Source organism: Solanum tuberosum, unplaced genomic scaffold (genome assembly GCF_000226075.1).
Source record: "Solanum tuberosum cultivar DM 1-3 516 R44 unplaced genomic scaffold, SolTub_3.0 scf00131, whole genome shotgun sequence".
In the NCBI taxonomy this organism is placed as follows: domain Eukaryota; kingdom Viridiplantae; phylum Streptophyta; class Magnoliopsida; order Solanales; family Solanaceae; genus Solanum; species Solanum tuberosum.
This window is the reverse complement of record NW_006239054.1, coordinates 683,702-704,022: the sequence shown is the minus strand read 5'-3', so window position 1 is coordinate 704,022 and position 20,321 is coordinate 683,702. Positions and strand designations below refer to the sequence as shown.

Here is a 20,321-nt window from a genome sequence, read left to right as displayed (position 1 = left end):
CATTATTTTCAGCAACTAAAATACATCTTTAAATTGAGGCAGTAAAAATGGCTTATGTAAATGATAAAGATCTCTTGTAAAGAAGACGAACTAAAAATAATTTATCAAAGGTCACAAAATCAATTAAATTGACCAAATGTTTGTCTGATTTAGTGTTACATTAGGTTAAAAATCACTCTAGATATATATAACAGGGAAAATATTCAGCAAATGACTTGGCTTACAATATTACTGGTATACATATGTACATGAAAAATTGTCCAAATTTCCCTCAAAACACTTTCTGAGCCTCATATCCCCCCTTATAAAAGGAAATAGAAAAAAAAAACAAACACTGGAATATCAGATAACTGCCAAAAAATTAATCAATCGCCATTGGTGTAATCCTCTTTCTGGTAGCCTTTTTAGGAATTTGAGGGGTTGATATTGTTGAATCTTGTTTCACTTCTCTTTTCTCTTCTGTTTTTGCACTATCTATATCCATGCATTTCTCACTACCAATAACTTCTGGAGCATTTTCTTCCTGTTTCAGCACACTATTTTTATCATCTGCAGCTGCTTCTTTTTCTGCGGAAATTTCCAAATAGAAACATATGTTTAGTCAGGTATGAAGAACACATGGACAAAACAATAGAAGTTAGTTGGAGGAACACAGCAAACCTGGCCTACAGAAAGTGGATCCTAGTTCCTCATTATCAAATTCTAGCAGAGTGCAGTAACCATCTTGGGAGGATAATGCCAGATATTTCCCAGTAGCCGACCTTCATCAAAAGAAAAGGAATTAAGTAGATTTGTAGAATGCTTCACGGAAGAGAACGGAAGTACTGACAGGATTTGAAAAAGAATAGGGAAGCCAGGAATACCATGCTATGTCTGTTATAGCAGCATAATGAAGACCAGCTACAATAGCTATTGGTTGAACACTTTCTGTGTCATAGATGTACAAGGAATTCAACGTAGCCACAGCAAAAATAAGACGATAAGGAAGCTTGAAGAATGATGCTGCAATCATTAAAAAGGATTGGGTATCAGAGCATAACATAGAGCAATCAGCTCAAAAAGGAATGCAGCAGGAGAACCTACAATTGCTTGATCCTCTCAAGCTAAATGTCATGGGGCAGAAGCGTACAGCAATGACAGGTTTGCTGGCACCTGGGAGCATTAAAGCTGGCCTGTCAAAATCCAACAAAGTTGATGCGTAAGTATCAGATTGTTGAGAGCTAGAGGGAATATAATGGATTCGCTCTAATAAAAATACAATAGTACCAAAAAGACACAAGACACAAGATTCTTGCCTTGTGAGATCTTTCCTAGAAAACACATAAGCAGTGTTTGCTGGTTCTGAAGCAGGTGTAAACTTGTAAGAACCTGAAATAGCAAAACACGTCTATATTCTCAAACCTTCTACCTTTACTTCGCCAATTCCCTTTTTCCCCATTCACCTCAAAAATGATAATCATAAAAATAATAATAAACAAAAAAAAAGGAATACAGGTCAGATGCCTATAATCTATCGCATTAGCACTATCACATGAAGAATATGAAGAAGTTCAAGTTTCTCTCTTGAAGTTCTATCTCAAGTACATTTCTACACTTCAAAAACAGTAAATTGCAAAAAAAGCAAATGAAGAGTCCAAATATAAAGCTTAAATGAGAACTATAAAACAGATGTCATGTGGAAATTAACCCGACACTGCAAAATGTCAAGACACAGTTCACAAAGAGGGCTATGGTATGATTTTAATCTGAAAATTTCCATGCGCTACTTTTATATTTGGACTGCAAAAGAAGGTCACGATGCTTCATTATTGGCTTATTCTGAAAGTTGAGAAATACTGTAAAACTCCTTCAATGAAAAATGAAACTGTTTGAAAACATAACAGAAAATGATATTTCACAGGGTGACTGAACTGACACCAATGTCATGTCACTGCAAGAACAAAGAAGTATGTTTTAAGGCAAAGAACACATGAAGTCTTGATAGAGCTTTCCTTTTCTTTTTGTCTTTGAGGATGGTTTTCTTCGTCTTTTTCTTTCTTTCTTTTTCTTTTGGAGGGGTGGGGGTGCAGGAGGGAGCAGGAGAACATTCGGACACGGGTAGAAAGAATGATCAAAATGCACAGACTCATAATTAGGACTTTTAGTTTCAAGGTTGTACCTGCAGGCACAAGCAGAAAGGAACCATCAGGAGACCAAGATAACCTTCGGAAGAAAGATGGCAGTGTCTCATCAAGAAAGAGATGATTTTTAGACTGCATGAATTTGGAAGCGCCAAAGTTATTATGCATTTAACATTCACTTATAAATAGAAGACATTGAGAAACTGATATGATATTTGACCTTGGACTCATCCGGCAGTTGTGGTTCAACCTTCATAATGACATGTTGACACACAAAATTCAACTTCTCAACTCCTTTTGTTTTAGATGGTCTATTGCTGTAAATCCGGCAAGATCTATCTGAACTGAGTGAGGCGGTATACTTGGATAATGGATCCCATGCCACACCTTGCACATAGTGCAAATGAGCATCCAAAATCTGATGAACAGAACCTGATGAAGAAACTGACCAACTGTCAGTATAAATTTTATTTATCTTGACAAAAACTCTTTTAAGTTAGATCCTCTTTATTTTACCTTTGTTGACATCCCATATGATGCACGAATTATCGACAGAACCAGAAATCAAAAAAGAACCATCAGCAGACCACTGCAAGTCCAATACATCCTTCCGGTGAAATCTGAGAAAAGTAAACTCACGAGTAATAGTATCAAATTAGAAATAATTCCATGACAACAATGATTATGCTCCTTTTGTGACTTAAATACAAAGTTATAGATCAACACTTGAAAAGTCTTGTTTAATATGGTTATTAAAATATTATGGATTATTTATATTGTGTTTATTTATTATTTGAAGTAGAGGTTAACAAAAGTTAACTATATATACAATAACATTCTTGCTAAATGTTATTAACACAAAACTGCTTTGCTCTGCAAAACTAGAGATTATTATACATATGCTGGTTTATTGCAACATTCTGCTTAAACCAAAATACAATCCAAACAGACACTGAGTGCTAGTATCAAATTAGAAATAATTCCATGACAACAATGATTATGCTCCTTTTGTGACTTAAATACAAAGTTATAGATCAACACTTGAAAAGTCTTGTTTAATATGGTTATTAAAATATTATGGATTATTTATATTGTGTTTATTTATTATTTGAAGTAGAGGTTAACAAAGTTAACTATATATACAATAACATTCTTGCTAAATGTTATTAACACAAAACTGCTTTGCTCTGCAAAACTAGAGATTATTATACATATGCTGGTTTATTGCAACATTCTGCTTAAACCAAAATACAATCCAAACAGACACTGAGTGCTAGTATCAAATTAGAAATAATTCCATGACAACAATGATTATGCTCCTTTTGTGACTTAAATACAAAGTTATAGATCAACACTTGAAAAGTCTTGTTTAATATGGTTATTAAAATATTATGGATTATTTATATTGTGTTTATTTATTATTTGAAGTAGAGGTTAACAAAGTTAACTATATATACAATAACATTCTTGCTAAATGTTATTAACACAAAACTGCTTTGCTCTGCAAAACTAGGGATTATTATACATATGCTGGTTTATTGCAACATTCTGCTTAAACCAAAATACAATCCAAACAGACACTGAGTGCTAGTATCAAATTAGAAATAATTCCATGACAACAATGATTATGCTCCTTTTGTGACTTAAATACAAAGTTATAGATCAACACTTGAAAAGTCTTGTTTAATATGGTTATTAAAATATTATGGATTATTTATATTGTGTTTATTTATTATTTGAAGTAGAGGTTAACAAAGTTAACTATATATACAATAACATTCTTGCTAAATGTTATTAACACAAAACTGCTTTGCTCTGCAAAACTAGGGATTATTATACATATGCTGGTTTATTGCAACATTCTGCTTAAACCAAAATACAATCCAAACAGACACTGAGTGCTAGTATCAAATTAGAAATAATTCCATGACAACAATGATTATGCTCCTTTTGTGACTTAAATACAAAGTTACAGATCAACATTTGAAAAGTCTTGTTTAATATGGTTATTAAAATATTATGGATTATTTATATTGTGTTTATTTATTATTTGAAGTAGAGGTTAACAAAGTTAACTATATATACAATAACATTCTTGCTAAATGTTATTAACACAAAACTGCTTTGCTCTGCAAAACTAGAGATTATTATACATATGCTGGTTTATTGCAACATTCTGCTTAAACCAAAATACAATCCAAACAGACACTTAGAATATGATCTACGTTAATTTACTTTATTTTATTAAAAAATGAAAGTATATAACCAACATGACTTGCTTTTTTTATAATCAACGCTATGTGTTATCACACACTTCAACTGTTTCATGTGGTTATAATATCCTATAATCCCGAAAGCAAAACCCTCTTCCACCAACTGCATCCACTAAATTAAGGCGGCGACTGAAATGCCAAGTATAACTATTTCTTTCTACCAACATCAGATTTAAAAATTTATTTAACAAGCAGAAAAGGATAAAGATCACAATCAGAAATGCATGACAAGAACCAAACAGTGTGTTCTAATAATTCTCTGGCTTTCCATAAGAATAAAACCAGAAAAACAGTAGCTAATGTTCCATAGAGCGACTCTGTAGCTATTTTATGAGTGCTTAGTAATTCATAAAGGTAATAGGACCAAATGAAAGGCTTACGATAACGTCTTTAGGACTTTCCATGTTTTGCTGTCATCTGAAGAATGTAGCCTCCAAATGATGAGCTCGCCACCTACATCAGGAGCAGTTGTAGAAATTGTTAAATTATTTGATCCAGACTAAATAAAGAGATTTATAGGGACAAGTCTATACCATCTGCACCAGAGGCCAAATGCTCTCCTGCATATTACAAAAAAAAGTATAATTCAGTTTGCTGGCTGACTAGATAGGTACAAGTATATTATCAAACAGTTTAAGAAATCAGATGGAGGCATAGACTGGAAGTTCAGTTATAATTTTGATATATGAGAAGGTAGCTAAAAATGAAGTAACCACAGTTACATATTAACATTTCCAATATATTGATCAACCCAGAGAAGTGAGGTTTGTAAGATGGCATAGACCTAGAAGCAAGTCAAAACCCCAAAAGACTATCACCATGACTCTCCATCAAGTTGTGCTTCAGACATGTTGAATCAAATGCTACAAACACTGAGAGAAACATTGTTATCTGTTATTTCATTTATAGTAAGACTGTTAGAGCAACCTTCTCTGCATAGTCAAAGGTAATGATGATTTCGTGAATGTCATTGCAACTCAGTATCTAACAAATCTGACTATGAAAGAGGTTCCCACTCCACTCTGTATCTCTAGTTCTCAGATCAACAAGTGCTCAAAAATACAGATCCAGAAAAAAGATTCAAACTGCAGGAATTTCATAACCCATAGCAATCCCAGAGAATCGCTCCAGCTAATAGAATATCTACAACTGACATTCCAACTTTCCAATATTAATCTTCAAAGCAATACATAGTCCACCAGGATAAACAATTCTTCTCACAGCAATTAATATTTCAAGAAATTGGCTAACAGGCCATCAGCTTCTGAAAGACTGAAACTAAAGGACATGAAAGCCTACAAGTCTGTTCAAACAAGGTAATTTTTGAAAGAAAAAAGAGGAATTTTTTAACCAAGTTCACAGCTAATTGCAACTTAGTAAAGTCATCAATAACATTACCAATGCTGACCCTCTCTAAAACCAATATTACATCTTTCTTCAGGGAGGCATACAGAAACAGAGAGAAGAAAGCCAAGTCAGTCAAACAACCATACTCATAAATTGCACAAAACAACCTGCAGCTTCAGATGAAACTCCAACACTCGACAGGATATAAGAATGTACCAATTCTTGCCTTGTAAAATTAATGCTTTCAGTGTGAAATAGCTACCAGAATTTTTTAACAAAGCAAGACGAACAACTTTACCTGAAGGGGAGAACCGAAGCGCATTCACAGCACCACTATGGTAAGAAAGGCTCGCCTGGTATGTAACTGAAGGCGCTTTCTTTTCATTTTCTTCAGAATTAATCACCCACATCTGTTGAATTTATTTTGAACCTGATGTTATCATATTTCATCCCAAGCATAAAATAGTAATATGAAAGTCCTTTAAATATCATCGAACTTTGAGACTAGTGGTTAATATGTATACACATGCAAGTGTCCAATTTAAAATTCCCATCATACACATGACTTTGCAATCTGAAGCAAAAGAATTCACACTCATCAAGCAAGAGTCACTTCAGGTTGAAGTTGAAGTAAACAAGTTCAAGTAGATGGTAACATTTCAGACACTAACACAATCTATATTAGATGTGATTTATTCTGTTGAGTTAGAAGAACCAGATTGGTTTTAAGACTTTGCATTAGCTTTTAGGCGACCATCACTAAAGGATACCCGGCTTATAGTTCAAGGTTGCAGAGAAATAAATCACAAGCATAAACATCCTCCTACTCAGCCATTATGGATTAATTCAACAAAGTTGAGTTTTTTGGGTCAGTGATAAGGGGATCATGAAACTCCTGAGTAGTTGCTTGATTAACTGGATGGTAAATCTGGTCCATTAAAGAATACACTAAATTCATACCAAGTTCAGTAATTCTACTAATGTGGGCACCCATCGAAATGACAAATCCTCAATTGGTAAGAATATCACGTGTTGAGAATATGGATTCAAATGTGTTTACCCAAAGTTTATATTATCCTGCAAGAAGATGATTCTAAGATCTGTATCTGAAGTGCCAAACCTCAGCTACCTTTCTGGGCCAATTGAGACCAGACTAAGAAAGTGAATGGGAATTTACTGGTCTCTTTCCTTCTCTATGACTTTTACTATCCAATTGGGATGTGAACCCCTGTTTCAAATAATTCAAACGTACCGCCACATTGTTGCTATCTATGCAATCATGGTAAACACATTTCCTCCCACTCGCTCAAAGAAAACGAGGACATCATGGAGAAAAATTCCTCTTTTCCGCTTCTAGAATTTTTGTTATTTCCTCACATTCTTTCATCTGTCTGATTCCCTCTTTCCTCTTTTCTTCTTCATTTCCCCCTTTACTGTGTTGTCATTTCCTTTGAACTTCAAAGGTTCTTACACTATCTTAGAATCGCATTACCGAGTTGACAAAAACTAAATTCAAACTATTAATTAACTAATAAAAATGCAGACTTCCTCTCTTTTCCTCTTAAATTCTATTTTCATTTCCTTTGAATTTGAAAGGTTCTTACACCAACTTAAAATCGCAATACCCAATCGACAAAAACCAAATTCAAACTATTAATTAATCAATTAATAAAATGAAGACGAAATTGTGATATTATAACCAACTTTAGAAACACAAGGCTCATAAGGGTTAAATAGTAATTTTAACCTTGATGTCATAGTCGGCGCCACCAGTAGCAATAACGCCGGTGAGGTGGTGAAAATCAAGGCACAAAACAGGCTTGCTGTCGTGCCAATTGATCTGAACTGTACCACCCTTCATTCTTCTTGTTGCTTCCTGATCTCTCTTCTTACTGATTTTTGGGATTTTGGAAGATGCAAGAGAAGAAGAAGAAAGTAGGGTTTAGAGAAATGGTCATTTTGTTGGGAAAATTGGGGAACGTTCGATTTGGCGGGAAATCGACTGTGATGGGCGCCATATTTATTCGCACCTTTTGGATTGTGCCGAAATGACACAATTTGAATTGCGCCTCTTCCATCTTACTTTTTAAAATTTAAAATCCGAATTCGTGCCGGAAAGTTCTATATTGGGATAAAACGCTTTCTAATAAATACGACTCCGTATCGGAGACTCTTAAACTCGAGTTAAGAATGAAGGAGTACTTACCACTCCATCACAATCTTTATTGGTTGTGTTCATCTTCCTCCTTGATCAGACCCTTATCTATAGAGAATAATCTTCGTTCACACAAGGGTGTGGCCTAGACGTTAATCAAGGGCATAATAAATCATAAAAAAAGAAAAACGAGACCCCATTTCAACACAGACAAAATACACTAGATAGTTTCTTCTCATTTGCTCTACGCCTCAGTGAGCAAGAAATAATTGAGGTGTACGCAAACTGCTCCAATAACCACGTTATTTAAACAAGTCTTGCTCAGGGACAATTAAGAGCAACATCACGTTTGTTTTGGAAATGACAAAGTCAGATATCATCAAACTGCTGAGCAAAAGTTATGGATGAAAATTTTCATGATGAACCATTTTTACATATTCAGCAACACAGGAGGCAATCCTCAAACTCAATCTACTAACACTACGCAGGTATATCGAAAAGCGGTTCGTCGACATGATGAACACAAAACAGAAAGGTGGAGGTAGGGATAAAACTGAGAAAATAGCAATTCCCATATCATGAAACTTAAAATCAATCAAGGGAATGGGAAGCAAACAAAAAGAATACACAACTCTAACGCGCGCCTACAAAATGTTTGGGAGCTGAGCATCCAATCTCTGTTGCAGTTCCTTGACCTTGATTGAAAGCTCGATGGTTTGCTCCTTGTAGCTCTTGATCAGATAATCCTTCCCATCAATCACTTCTTTCAGCTCATCTTTTTCGCGCTTCAGCATTTCAAACCTTTCTCCATCTCCTCTTCCCTTCTCTGAAGTATCTGAGTTTCTGTCAACATCCAGGTGACCATTAGTATGACCATATCGGACTTCAGCTGGCCATACAGGTACTGTTGGAGGCTTATCGTAAGAACCCACTTGTCCAACGCAATGGTCTGCAATTGCCTTCCTCAGCCTCTGTATCTCTCTCTCTGAATCAAACAGATCCCTGTTTGCAGCATCCAGCACTGACTGCTGATGGGTGGAATGCGACATCTGAGAATTGAGAGAAGCTTGCAACTCTACAATCTGTTCTTGCATCTCTAATATCGTTTCGTCCCTTCTCTTTATCTGTAGCCTCAGCTTTTGTATCACTTCTCGCTTGCTGTATATGTCGGAACCAGATTCGGAGACACATGGCGACTCAGAGCTGTTAGAGCGATGAAATGGTTTCTGTGGCAGTTCAAGACGGTCAGGAGAGGTTGACCAAATCCCACCATTCTCTTTATTGAATCCAATGGCAGGAACTGCCACGAGAGGGAGCGCCATTTCAGGCTCAGACCCATTATACTGCTGCTTTGTAATTCCCAATCCTCCAGCTTCTGTCGTATAAAAATAGCAAATGTTCACTAAAAATAGCCAACACTAGTTAACAGACTATTGTATAAGATGTACAAGAGATGGAAGCACATTTAATCACACCATTTCAAGCACACTAATCTTGAGAAATATAATTAGATGAAAACAAAACTCAGAAAACACAAGAAATACTGAATTGTCAAAAATAGCAATCATAATAATACTAATCCACCAAATGATACCTAAAAAAATTAGAGGACCTATTCACACAGCTCGTGTTGCGTCCACTAGACTGAAGCCCTGAGGGCTCTTTAAGAGTTCTAATGGGAGAAAAAAGAAACCCTAGCAGTTCCCAGAAAATTGTACGTTCAACTAGGCTAGACGTAAGTTGCATGAGCCACTAATAGAGATACCCCAAATCATGCCCCATAATTTGGCAGGAAACAGTGACACCCCATAAGATGTTGTAGTATACATTTCAGCAAACAAACTGGACAATAAGATCAAATAATAAGCATGTACAAAATGGGAACAAAAAGGTTAGACATAAATGGAACTCGACTTTTCCCATGACTCTTTATTTCCTTAGGGTTAGCTGTTGGACTTAACTGCAGTGATAATTTATTAACCTTCTGTTTTTGAAGAAAAATCAGCAGAGTGTATACCAAGAAAATCATCATATTGATCACATAAGCTCAGTTTCAATCTTTCACTTGACATTACCATAAACTTCTTAAAGCGAGTAAGATAACTGTAAACAGATCTAAATTGTGAAGAGTGTCGTGTCTAATTTTCATGTTAGAAAGCAACCAAATAATCAACCTCTAACATGTAAACATTGTTGATGCATGCCTCTGTGATTAACTTTACTAGTTCAAATCATTCTCTCACAAATTTGGGAGTTAGACAACTGACAGGAGTACAGGAAGAAGATGATGCCAACATCAAATCACAAGCCACGTTCTTTACACCAAAAAGAACAACCTAAATTCCAAGATAAAACACCAAAGGGATGGCAAGAATTTGCATACCCGTGTTGCAATTGTAGCAGCCATCATCATCTTGGGAAAAATAGTAAGTGCTTGACTGCATATGACCATTCCCTAACTTACTTCCATCAGAAGACTTTTCATTTCCTGCAATTTAAGCCATTTCTCATATCTAAGAGGGCAAAATAATTTTACAAGACAAACCAAATTGCTTTAAACAATGTAGGACCTTTCAAACTGCTGGTCGTCTTGTTCGGCTGTCTTGAATCAAGCACCTGCTTCAGCTTGTAGCCTAAGCGTACAGATAATGTACTTAATAACGCACTACCTGCAATTATGACCCAGTTAGGACCCTCACTCTGAACACCATTGGACTTCTGGGACCTTGACCCCCCGTTGGTTCTTGGCTTCATTTCTATCGTCACTGAAGTAGTAGATGGAGAGGCTGCAGTTCATGAAAGTAATCCTATATAGGAAATGTGGAATAACGTCAATGTGTGCCAGGAGAAGCACAAATACCTGAGCACTCAAATCAGCATGCTTGTAGGCAATTGAAAAATATAACATTATAACTACAAGAAACTTTGCAGCCAAACAAGGCCATAACAGATATTTGATAGGGAAAAAGATTCAGAAAATGCAAGGTTAAGCTGTCCAGATATAGTATGGTATCTGTTTAACTCCACGTGAGTAGATTTTCTGAGTCATTTTATTTATAATATTGCCAATACTTCATTTATGAAGAGTGAGATATATAATGGCAAAAATATTTGGAGCTTTTGACTGTAGGGAAGAATGAGGTTTTTTTTCCTGGAATAAAGAGTAAGCTATTCAAGTTCTCAAAATTAAAGTAAGTTATTTGAAGGAGGATTCTCTATAATACCTATAGGTGGACATGTATAATTAATTTGTTCCCATATCCTTGATAGTGTGTTTCACATCTGTACTTTATTTCCCTTTTTTCCTAAAAGATACCAGAAGAATAAGTACCAGAGTGTAGCACAAGCAACAAAATTCCCATAAGAATAAGTACCAGAGTGTAGAACAAGTAACACATTCCTAGTTCACAGAAGGAAAACTAACTGCAATCATATAATTCTGATAGCATAGATACCTTCACGTCAAGTGCTGATGCCACACCTTCATGAGTCTGATTACGGTAACGGTACAATGACAGCAAGATCCCACAGGAAATAATGTATTCTGAAATAAAAAGCAATGGAAGTACAGCACCGATTACCCATAAGGACAGTATAATAAGGGAAGAAATAATTAATTAAAGTACAAATAGAAAAAAATCATGTAGACAGATCTGCTGACATTGCATTTACAGCAACTTATTGCATGCTTGCTCATTTAAATAAGCTGTATGGTTGGAATACACTGCTCATTCAGGATATTAGTTACATTCACTTGGATCATTGATATTAGTTTACAGCATCACTCAATAGTTCACATTTCACAAGATCACTCAAACAAATGGTGACAACTTAAAACCAGTAACTGCATCTGCTACTCTCTGTCGAGGCCTTACAAGTTTCCTTTTTCCTCTCTATAAACTATGCAGTTGCGAAGACCTTTATAAGGGTAAAGTAAAGAATCCAAAAAATAACAGCTACGAAGAAGGTTGATGTGTTGCAGAAGAGTAGAAGCTGTAAGGTCATTTCCAACCTCTTCGCAGTGGATAGAGATATACATTGCTAATTGAACATTTTGAAGGAAGAAGTAACACGGGGAAGGAATCTCAGTTCATGACGATAATTCTCTAAAGCGGAATAGTCAGCTAATTAACGAGAAAGTTGCTTGAGAAAAAAAGGGAAATTATTCATCCGAGGAAAATCTGAAGGAAAGAGAAAAAATATTGGTTTAGAACGAGCAGAGAAGGCCTAAAATTCCATGGTATATTCCTTCCCCCTGAACCAAAAAACAGAACAGTCCTAGTTTCAATGACAATATTGCACCTAATAAAGCATAATCAATAGTGTCAGACTTGGATCCTCTCACTTAAAATGGCTAATTCAGATTACGATGATCAAAACGGCGCCCAGAACTAAATATATTATTCTTTAAGGCGGAGTAAAACTCGAACCTTGATAACATCAGCAGTGTATAAGTCACACAGTACACACACACGACAGAGACAATATAGGAAAGAAGATCTGAAGTCGAAATGGCTAAAAGGATTACTGAGTCAGGCTTTCCATGTATAAGACAAAAGCAGTAAGCCTATAAGAGCCATCCGCATGAAGACTAGAAGACTAGCAGATTCGGAGTGACAACGATATAAGGAAATTGGCAACATATTAAAGTTTCCTGGAGTTTAGACTTCAGATGACGAAAAGGCTAAGACCCTAATGAGGCAAATTGGTAAACAGTGGCAAGAAAAAAGTGACAAGAAATTCTAGCTTTTTGCATGAGCGGACAATAAGTTTGGAGTCATTTACTTTCGAAGTTGATGACTAACCTAACCCAATTATGCTATTATATATTTAATAGTCTTCCATCACAAGATAGAGTGTGCTAAATCATAGAAAGCCACAACAAGCGATCTCGAAAAGTTGGTAGATGAGAATTAAAAGTTGCTAATGAAAAAATAGCTTAGAAGTTGCTTCTAGCCTAAGGAGGAGCAAGTTAAATACTGAATGATGGTGTGGCATTCAGAAGTTTTAACAAGCAACACATTACACAAACACTATTTTCACATAGATTGCTTCCTTAATTGCTACTAATGAAATACACTGTTCTTTTTTAATAAAAAGGAAGTCAAGCTCGAATATATAAGACACACAGTACGACATCTGCAATCCTGTTACAAATATTGCTGCCTAGGTATAATAAATAGAAATTGAGATATGCCCTTAGCTTGAGGCCGCAAATAAGATAATAGACATGTAGGTCCGTCTCTTTCTTTTGAACTTCCTCTATTAAAAGATTGTTCACCTCATTGGTCATTAGGATATCAAATGGCTTGTTGAGACATAGGTGCCTTCAACATCACAATTCAATCACCCACCTACTCTAGCTATCTCCGACTTACCATACAACAAAAAAGAGACCTATAGAACCTCTAATTCACGAAAACAAAACTGAAACATAAACCCACAGATTCAATCTCGAAAACAAAACACAAGTACACACAAAAACGCCATTTATTTTCATACACTTAACCAGGTAATAACAAATGTTAGATGAAACTACCCATAGAAATGCAAGACCCACCTATCAAATAAAACAAAAAACAAAGAAACACAAAAATACAAAGACCCAAAAGGTTATATATATAAAAAAGCTCCCCAATCCTTGTTCTAATCTTGACAACCAAATGCCACCAACCACACACAGAGAACTAATTTCTGCACAGTGCTGAGACTATAGCCAATGCAAAATGAAATTCAAAGACCCAAAAGGCTATATATATATATTCAAAAAAAAAAAAAAAAAAACCTCCCCAATCCTTGGACTAATCTTGACAACCAAATGCCACGAAACACACACACACAGAGAACTAATTTCTGCACAATTCAGAGACCATAGCTAATGCAACATGAAATTCAAACACCCAAAAGGTTATACATAAAATTAAAAACTTCTCCAATCCTTGAACCAATCTTGACAACCAAATGCCGCCAAAAACAGACATACACAACCCACAAATTTCTACACAGTTCAGATACCATAACCAATACAAGATGAAATTCCCATCATTAAAATTCAAGAAAACGAAAAGGGTATATGAAAAAGTACCTGATTAATCAAGAAGATGCATCTATCGACCAAGAACTGATAAGGGTATATGAAAAAGTAGGGTTTTGTTTTTTGTAGAATTAACAAAACAACAGTTTATTTCTTTCTAATACAGGCAACTCTTAGGTAAGTAAAGCAAAGATTTGATTTTGCCCCTTTTAAGGGGTTGGACTGGCAAAGTGAGCTAAATTCAAGAATTGGTAAAATCCAGGAGAAAGTACAAACATTTAAGCACGTCGTACAAGTACTGGAATGCACGTTGGACAATATTTTTTTATGTAGCCTAAAGAATCTGAGACCGTTTGAACAGATATGCTATTCTCATTTCCTATATTTATGTTAAAGCGACATTTTAGTATGACGAACGGAATAGCTAAAACATAAATAATAACTAAGTCATATATTACTTAACGTAAAATAATCACACTATTATTTAACGTTATAATAGCACTAGTTTTGACTCACGTGCGTACGTGAAAATCAAACCATGTACCACACTATTTTTAAAAATAATATGAATATTGCTAAATAAAAAATTAGCCATTCTTAAAATCTCTTAGTTACCCCTCTTAAATAAATTTTCTACTCCCTTTCCCATAGTGCATTACTTTGTTATTATTGTTTTGTAGGTGTTCTTACTTTTAATATAATATAATATAAATAAATATTGATATCAAATATAGAAGATATACTAAATTGGATGTTTTATCTGGAGTATTAGATTAATTTAACATTCATGTTATGGAGTGTTCTAATTTCACTGAACTTTGAGATTGTCAGCGTTTGTAAATCAAACATGAGGTTTTAAGAAGAGAATAATAGAAAACATAAAAAACTGTAGTTTAAAAATGTGAGGAAACCCCTCCATTTATAGTTTAAAATGTGTAGTATTAGTATGTGCATATTGTTTCTTATCATAAAAATATAGAAGATATACTAAATTGTGTGTTTTAAGAAGAATAATAATAATAATATTTTTTTAAAACGTAGTTTGAAATTTTTATGAAGGCCCTCTTTTTACAGCCAACAAAGGGTATTGTATGAAAAACTGCTCGTGGTGCCTTATAAAAAAGAAGTCACAATCCTTTAGAAAAGTCACAACCCTTCAGAAAGGTCAAAACTCATCGGCAAAGTCATAACTCTTCGAAAAAATCGCAACCTTTTGAAAAAGTCACAACTCTTCAAAAAAGTCACAACCTTCAAAAAGGTCACAACTCATCAGAAAAATTATCACTCTTCGAAAATGTCAAAATCCTTCAATGTGAAAAGTTGTCTGCCTTTAATATAATAGAATACACATAAATAAATATAATACAATATAAAATATAGAAGATATACTTCATTTGGTGTTTTAAGTTGGGGGTATTATAATAATTTAACATTTAAGTTATTAATTCATTCTTTAAAAAACAAGAGATACATATAGATTGGTCTAATTTTAATTTGATATTAAATTTTAAAAAATAAAGAAGACTTTTAATTTAAGGATCATATGTAGAATATATAAAAATGTTTTTTAACTTTGTAGTCTTAAAGATGCGTCCTCACCCCCAAGGAAAAAAGAACATTCTATATAAAACTGAATTAAAATAAAAGTACAACAAATAAATTGAAAATGAAAGAGTACTTATTAAATGCAGTTTGGATTCTTCAAACAAGTTATTGATCAAATACTTTTTCTCCAACAGTTCGAGACTTTTCGGATTCTGAACACCAAGTTGTAGTTTGTGCAACAGAAAATTATTGAACTTCTTGTCAAGGAAGAGTTGCTGCAAAAGTATATTTTATGGCTATCAAAATGAGTGTGTATATTAATTATCACGATACTCTTCTCGTTTGAAGTTGAGTTATTTCATTTTCCTTTTTTCATCAATTTTTATTGATTTATATAATTTACCCAGACAAAAAAATATTGTAATTGCATAATCCAACAGCTCTCACAATCTTCCTTCTTTTAAGTAGAAGAATAGAAAACTTACAAAAATCGTAGTTTAAAAGTGTGAGAAACCCCCTCTATTTATAGACAACAAAGGATAGTATGAAAAGGTACTTATCACGTCTTTTCAGATAAGTCACAATCCTTCAGAAAAATCACAACTTTTCGGAAATGTCATAACTCATCGAAAAAGTCACAACTCTATAAAAAAAAGACACAACCTTTAGGAAAAATCACTACCCATCAATGTGAAAAGGTGTCTGTATTTAATATGATATAGTGTATATAAATATAAAATTAAATATAGAATATATAATGAGTTGGATGTCTTAAGTTGAGGGTATTATAGTAATTTAACATTAGAGTTAGGGAGTTCATGCTTTTAATGTAGTATAGATAGATAAATATAGATATAGATAACTAAGTTTCACATAACTTACTTATAACCCAAATGACCATATTATTATTAATGGCTACCTTGGGACAACATTTGACATTAGTGTTACAAAGCTAAAATAAGCATGGAATCGATTCAATATGTTAGCCTTTTATCAATAGAGTGAAATGAAACAATACCGAACATAATATAATATAACGGATTGAGTATAATATTTTTTAAAGTAATTAACGTATAAATATAATCATTATTAGTTTTGCATAACTTAATTATAAACCAAACGACCATATTATAACAATATTTGGACAACATTAGAAATAGTTTTGCATGCAAGACAAAAGCGATCATGAAATTGATTCTATATATTAACTTTTAATATTGATTAATAACGTAAAGCAACATAGAATAAAAAATCTTTTTTTTAAAGTACGTAATTCAGTATAATATCTTATTTTTTAAGTATTAATTGGCGTATAATAATCATATTCCTAAGTTTTGCATAATTTACTTATAAACCAAACGACCATATTAATGGAAACCTCAGGACAACATTAAAATTAGCTTTACAAGACCCTCTAGGCAAGAAATGGAAAATTAGTCGAAAGAACAATCTTTTTTTTTTTTAATCTAGTGTTTGATATTATTGTTGGGATTTAAAATTTAATTAGATTTGAACTCTTTATATTAAATTATTAAATATATGAATATCATGTGTTTGAATATTGAGTTTTATGTTTTCTAAATGATATTTATATATTATACTTTGCCTATTATTTGTTGTATACTCTTTGTTTCTATATTTTCCTTTTTAACTGTCTTCATTTATGTTACTTGAGATGAGAGTCTTTTGAAAATAGTATTTCTATCTCCACGAGATAGGAGTAAAATCTATGTATAATCGACCCTCTCCAAGCTTCATTTTTGAGACTACATTGAGTTAATTGTTTGATTACATAATATGAACTTTTACTATATTATATTTCTTAATTATAATAAGGTGTATTGTCTTGACGTAAACACCTGATAATAATAAATTTAAAATGTAAGATGGATCTTAATTTCATATTAGTTTGGTCCGAGTCATATGCTTGTGATAACATAAGTAAATTTAGTACTATATTTAACTGCTTTTTTATGGAAATATTTAATAATAAATTGTATCAAAATATAGTGAATTGCTACGAACTATGTGTCTACAAAGAATCTAACGTATTGATCTATATACTAATAAATGCAATTAATTTTTGCATTATTAATTTAACTTGTTATAACTTATAATGTATATTTATCCTGATAACGTAAAATTTATTCATACCTAAATACCCATGTGCGCCTCTCAATATAAATTATGTAGAGAGAGGAGTGGAATAGGTAGGATGAGGGGGTTCATTTGAACATTTTTGCTGGAAAATTATATTATTCATATATGGCTTTTCTTATTTAATGTATATTATATAGTATATATTGAACTTCCTTTGAGTTTTTCATATATATACATGTAGTTTCTTCACCTTTTGAACCCCTGGTGAAAATTTTGACTTCACCATTGATAGAGGGATATGAGTCAAAGGTATTCTCTCTAAAATCTCTGGGGTTTGTAGTTGAATATTATTTATAATGCAGCGAGTGAGCTTCAGAAGAATGATTCAGAATTTTTACAGAGTGAAATTATACGATGAAACAAACACGAAATAGATCTTCCAAATAACAAGGCCATAGATCTTCCAAATATCCTTGAGATATATGTTAAGTACTTCATTTGAGTTAATAACCTATAAAAGATGAACTCACCAAATTGAGATACAATTTTTTTTATTAGGGTGAATTAAATCGAGTTGATTTTGATGATTAACAAATAAAGATGGATGAATCAGGTGTAGTTAAAAATGTTTGTTATACATATTATTTAGGTGTTATGATAAGTACTTGTGTAGTAGATATCATCGAACTAGCTCCATCTACTGCAAGAAGGTGGAATCTGGCAAGGGTTTCTGTAACTCTAATATCCACTCCACTTATACGAGATATATGTTTTCATTAGGAGTTTATAGACTTAACCTCCGCATTGAAAACATAGAGCATCTTGTCTTTGTAGCCTTGAATCACAAATCAACCCGCGACTTATCTACATTTTTGAAATAGAATAGCTCTGCCTTGGGAGATGCTCTGGGGAACCGCATCAAGTCTATGCCAATATTCCAATCTTCTAAAGAACCAACTGGGATAATACTCATCCTGACCAAAGATGGAGTACAAGCAAGCAATAGCTTAATGAAAAACAATTCTATTTTTGAACCCTTAAAATAATGCACAGTTAAAACAATTCTATTTTTGGACCTTCACATGCACTCAAAAACTTTGGAGCAAATTCAAGAATAAGAAACAAACCCCACCCAATAAGACAGGAGCTCAAAGATGTGATCAATAATATTTCTTGGCAAATAACTTATTCGATCTTCGTTATCCATTTCAGCAGCAATTTTAATATTATCTGTAAAAAAAAATTGATAGTTTTAGGAAAAATTTGATATAAAAAAATAATGCTTGTATCCCTATTCACCTATATTCAGTTCTACTTTTTCAACACAAGTATACAACACCATACTCATGCTTTTACCTATCTATGTTTTGCAAATAAATTTATTGGGTACTATTTATATCACTTCTTTTACATAAATTTATTGAAAGCTATTGATTCCATTACCGAACCAATTAGGAATATTCTTTTTGTTCGTTTTCTTCAGCGATAAAGATTCATCCCGAGTCACAAGAGCAGTTGAGCAATCAAATAGATCTACTACAAAACAAATATAAAAGTTCAGCAAAATTTAACACATACCTTGCGAAGAAGATGAATGGAACCCTAACTTCCCAAGTGAGGAGCCGCTTGCTTTTTTCTTCATAGCTTCATAATCTGTCTATATCTATATCTATATCTATTTATATGTGTATTATATTAAGCTAGCATTTGGTCATAGCTTTAAAATATCATCATAATATATCGATTTATATCTATACTATATTAAGCTAGTCTTTGTTCAAAGATTTTCATATCATCATAATCTATTTATTTATATCTATACTATATTAAGCTAGAATTTGGTCATAATTCTTGGAGAAATATTTGACTTTAAAGGGAATACTATGATTATACCCGTAAGTTCTAAAAACTATTAGAAATACCTTTAAATTTGTATTATCATTTTAATTTAGGGAAATGCATAAGTACCCCTCCAACCTATGCCCGAAATCTCAGAGACACATACACTTATACTATATATACTAAGGTCCTATTACCCCCGAACATATTTTATAAATAATTTTCTACCCCTTTTCGGCTTAAGTAGCACTATCTTCTGGGCCAGCGCATGTTGACAACTTTTTAAGTTATCTGGTTGATAATGTCACGTAGCCTGAAAAGGGATAGAAAATTATTTATAAAATAAGTTCCGGGGGGGGGGGGGGGGGGGGGAGGGGGAATAGGACCTTTAATTTATCATATACATGTTCGGTGAAAAGTCATGAAAACAAACACAACTAATATGAATCTAAAAATAGAGAAAGAAAAGAAAAGGAAAATTGTCACGAATGAGTGACACCCACACTAAACCCCCGATGGAAGAACAAATAAATCCGCTAAACAATCAATAAACTAAACAACAAAAGGTAAGTAATATTCATAAATTGAACAAGTTTGCATACTCAAAAGTCGTTATCATATCGTTGAGAACCCCCTAGAACTTGAAAGTCATGTTAGGACCGAAATAAGCAGGTGTAATGCGGAAGCTAGCAAAGCAAACCTCGAAAGACCACGAGTAAGAAGACAAACGAGAAATATACAAAGACACAAAGATTTAACGTGGTTCGGTCAATCGACCTACGTCCACAAAGGAGATGAGCAATCCACTATAAATATGAGAGTACAAAATATAGAGAGAAATAACCTCAACCAATTCACTCGGAATACATGGGAGGTTCACACAAGTGATAACGTATCAAGCTTGTGAC

General features: G+C 33.5%; 2 protein-coding genes across 3 annotated transcripts; both read right to left on the bottom strand.

The window, feature by feature from the left end:
• Positions 1-165: 165 nt before the first annotated feature.
• LOC102582645 (chromatin assembly factor 1 subunit FAS2) lies at positions 166-7,803 on the bottom strand. Of its 2 annotated transcripts, none has more exons than XM_006350911.2 (12): positions 7,488-7,803; positions 6,039-6,150; positions 4,927-4,953; positions 4,774-4,846; positions 2,637-2,740; positions 2,341-2,552; positions 2,159-2,252; positions 1,296-1,368; positions 1,084-1,172; positions 864-1,002; positions 661-761; positions 166-567 (listed from the first exon to the last, which is right to left on the bottom strand). In XM_006350911.2, exons 1-12 carry the CDS (start codon positions 7,599-7,601, stop codon positions 362-364), a joined length of 1,344 nt encoding a protein of 447 aa, XP_006350973.1. In that variant the 5' UTR covers positions 7,602-7,803; the 3' UTR covers positions 166-361. The 2 variants fall into 2 exon arrangements, with proteins under 2 accessions (XP_006350973.1, XP_015165762.1); XM_015310276.1 differs by having other exon boundaries at positions 166-561.
• A 466-nt stretch (positions 7,804-8,269) lies between these two features.
• Positions 8,270-14,290, bottom strand: LOC102582307 (uncharacterized). Its single transcript, XM_006350910.2, has 5 exons — positions 13,981-14,290; positions 11,351-11,439; positions 10,466-10,702; positions 10,279-10,383; positions 8,270-9,270 (listed from the first exon to the last, which is right to left on the bottom strand). The coding sequence occupies exons 3-5, from the start codon at positions 10,647-10,649 to the stop codon at positions 8,540-8,542; spliced, it is 1,020 nt and encodes a 339-aa protein (XP_006350972.1). The 5' UTR covers positions 10,650-10,702; positions 11,351-11,439; positions 13,981-14,290; the 3' UTR covers positions 8,270-8,539.
• Positions 14,291-20,321: the final 6,031 nt, after the last annotated feature.

Coding starts and splice junctions, on each gene's coding strand:
- LOC102582645 (XM_006350911.2), bottom strand. CDS start 7,601: ATGAAGGGTGGTACAGTTCAGATCAATTGGCACGACAGCAAGCCTGTT. Junction 6,151..7,487: donor GCGCCGACTATGACATCAAG/GTTAAAATTACT, acceptor TAAATTCAACAG/ATGTGGGTGATTAATTCTGA. Junction 4,954..6,038: donor GCTTCGGTTCTCCCCTTCAG/GTAAAGTTGTTC, acceptor TGTAATATGCAG/GAGAGCATTTGGCCTCTGGT.
- LOC102582307 (XM_006350910.2), bottom strand. CDS start 10,649: ATGAAGCCAAGAACCAACGGGGGGTCAAGGTCCCAGAAGTCCAATGGT. Junction 10,384..10,465: donor GACGACCAGCAGTTTGAAAG/GTCCTACATTGT, acceptor CTTAAATTGCAG/GAAATGAAAAGTCTTCTGAT. Junction 9,271..10,278: donor CTGCTACAATTGCAACACGG/GTATGCAAATTC, acceptor TTTATACGACAG/AAGCTGGAGGATTGGGAATT.